General features: G+C 37.1%; 1 protein-coding gene across 1 annotated transcript; it reads left to right on the top strand.

Annotated features, from left to right (window-relative positions):
* Window positions 1–470: 470 nt before the first annotated feature.
* LOC104964334 (LDLR chaperone MESD-like) lies at window positions 471–2152 on the top strand. The gene is made up of 2 exons (XM_010793080.1): window positions 471–687; window positions 1723–2152. The coding sequence occupies exons 1-2, from the start codon at window positions 532–534 to the stop codon at window positions 2014–2016; spliced, it is 450 nt and encodes a 149-aa protein (XP_010791382.1). The 5' UTR covers window positions 471–531; the 3' UTR covers window positions 2017–2152.
* The last annotated feature ends 609 nt before the right edge of the window (window positions 2153–2761 follow it).

Raw genomic sequence — 2761 nt, 5'->3', positions numbered from 1 at the left:
CCCAAAATTGGTCCTGTGGGGATTGCCCACATTATTGAATGTATATAAATCGATTTGGGTAAAAAAAAAGTGTAATGTAATACAATTTAATGTATCATTCTGGTTCATTTTCATGTGTCTTTCTTATTATTAGCAACCCCAATCCAACAATGAATGTATACTACTAACAATGTAATGTGTGTTGAACCAAAGTGTGATGTATGTATCAAAATGTTTATGGAATAGATTAGAACATTGACAAACTGTTGCTATCCTCATCATTTAAGTATTCACCTTTAATCTATTCATAGATATCTATTTTAAAAGGCTTGACGCTCTATAAAGGAATGAACAAGTTAAATAAACAAAACATTTGTGTTTAACATCAACAGAAAACGGGGCAAAGTGTGACGCATTGTGTTTCATTTAGCTTTAGTTTGAAAATCCCTCACATGGTGAGCGCGCCGCTGGTCACGCTTTTACAGCTGGAACACGCCCCTCCCGTCTTGTGACCGGCAGAGTGCAGCCAATGAGAACACTCCATCTGTAAACATGGCGTCTGACTTCAGGTGGAGATGTGTGGTGCTCCTTCTCTGCACATATATGCTTCGTATATTAGCGACAGACAGTCAAATTAAGGCCAAGAAAAAGAAGGATATCCGAGACTACAATGATGCAGATATGGCGCGGCTCCTGGAACAATGGGAGGTAACGTTATGTTAGCTTTTCACTCAGGCAAACATAAGCTAACAACTAGCCTAGCTGTTAGCTAGGCATGTAGCTAGCATCATTAATAAGAAACATCATCAGAAACATGTAACTGTGCAGAGGTGGAATGTTACTAATTACATTTATTCAAGTATTGCACATACAAATTACTTTACTAGTAATATTTTCATGTTATGCTACTTTATAGTTTTACTCCATTATATTTTGTAAGCAAATATTATACTTTCTACTCAACTACATGTATTTTACATATTTAGTTACTAATTACTTTATTGATTTAGGTTATAAATGCAAAATAGAAATCAACTAATACATTATCATATATTACCATAGGTTAAGCAACCCAGTATTTTAAAATGTAGTTCAAATATGCCCCACTTTTATTAGTACCTTTGCATTTTTGTACTGAAAGTATGATTTGATGCTAATACTTTTTTACTTTTACCTAAGTACAATTTTGAATGCAGGACTTTTACTTGTAGCTAAGTCTTTTTTACACTGCAGTATTGCTACTTTTGCTTAAGTAAATAATCTGAATACTTCTTCTAACAGTCAGCATGGAGTATTTGCACATACATGTAATGATTTAAATCCGGGTTCTAAGTAGCTGTCAGTACTTCCACACAGAACTACTGAAGAACAGATAGACTGTTTACAGCTAACACAACACAAATCTAAACAAAGTTTGCTCAAAATGTTGTACATTACAATGTAACATAAGCACTTAATTTACATGCACAAAGGTCATTAATAAAATACACATACTGCAATATTTAAAAAAATAAGCATTCTGTCAGAGATGATTTTGACACCTGTATGAAGTGTTTTGAATTTTGGATGTGAACCATTCTGGGCTGTATGTTGGTAAACTGAAAGACACATGAACACTTTGAGTATTGTATGAACTAGTTTTAAAAAGACACAGCTATGATATTCAGATAATGTCGTTAAAACGTTTTTGGACAATGCATTGATGACTCACCGTACATGGCTGCTCCTCCTCATGTTCCGCAGGAGGACGATGACATTGAGGAAGGGGACCTCCCTGAGCACAAGAGGTCTCCTCCTCCCATCGACTTCTCCAAGATGGACCCCTCCAAGCCTCAGGAGCTGCTGAAGATGTCCAAGAAGGGGAAGACTCTGATGGTGTTTGCCACAGTGTCGGGGGAGCCCACTGAGAAGGAGACGGAGGAGCTCACTGGCCTGTGGCAGGGCAGCCTCTTCAACGCCAACTACGACATCCAGAGGTACCTACTGTCTGACCTCCTTAAACATCAAGTGACACTTTGCAGAGCAGCTGTTCTGTAAATTTGGTCACCATGAAGGATTTTTTAAATGTCTTGTCAGGTGGACAATCAGATAATTAACTAATCATTTGAACAGCTACTAAGTGTTCAAAATAAAATTGGCAGACAGATGGAAGAAGTACTCAGAGCTTGTACTTAAAGAGCAACTTGCAGGTTAGAGACGCCAGTGAATAAATGTGTAGGAAAATGATGAATACACTAGATTTTCCCAAAAATATACAGAAATATACACTTCAGTGACATCGGGCGTCGTTTTTGTAAGACATTTTTACTTCCGCATTAAAAAAAGCCCAGGGCTCTTTTTACTTCCGCATTAAAAAAAGCCCAGGGCTCTCGACTAACTTTTTTCACCATCCTCCCGGAACCGTCCCGAAATACAATCTAAGCCGTCCCGAAATTAATGTGGACCGTCCCGAATTAAAAATATTAGTTTTTCTACTACTTATCATTAGTTAAAATCATTCAATGTGACCTCTAACATAAATAAAACATCATACAAATCATTAGATGATAATTCATCAACCTTTTTATTTGAGTAAATCAGTCAATCACATGACAAAGGCCAAATATATTTAAACAAACACACAAACGAGAAAATTACTAATATTGAATCAAATCAAGTCCCATCCAATTAACAAAAAAAATCCAACACTCTGTCCTGAAGACAGAACCCAGATTAACCACTAACCAGGAGGACAGTCTGTAACACAGTCAGGAGACCTTTATAAACTGCCCCGCCCCCTCGC

This window comes from Notothenia coriiceps, unplaced genomic scaffold, assembly GCF_000735185.1.
Source record: "Notothenia coriiceps isolate Sejong01 unplaced genomic scaffold, NC01 NC01_scaffold00037135, whole genome shotgun sequence".
Lineage (NCBI taxonomy): Eukaryota > Metazoa > Chordata > Actinopteri > Perciformes > Nototheniidae > Notothenia > Notothenia coriiceps.
The sequence above is the reverse complement of the archived record's forward strand: the minus strand, read 5'-3'. Positions and strand labels throughout refer to the sequence as shown.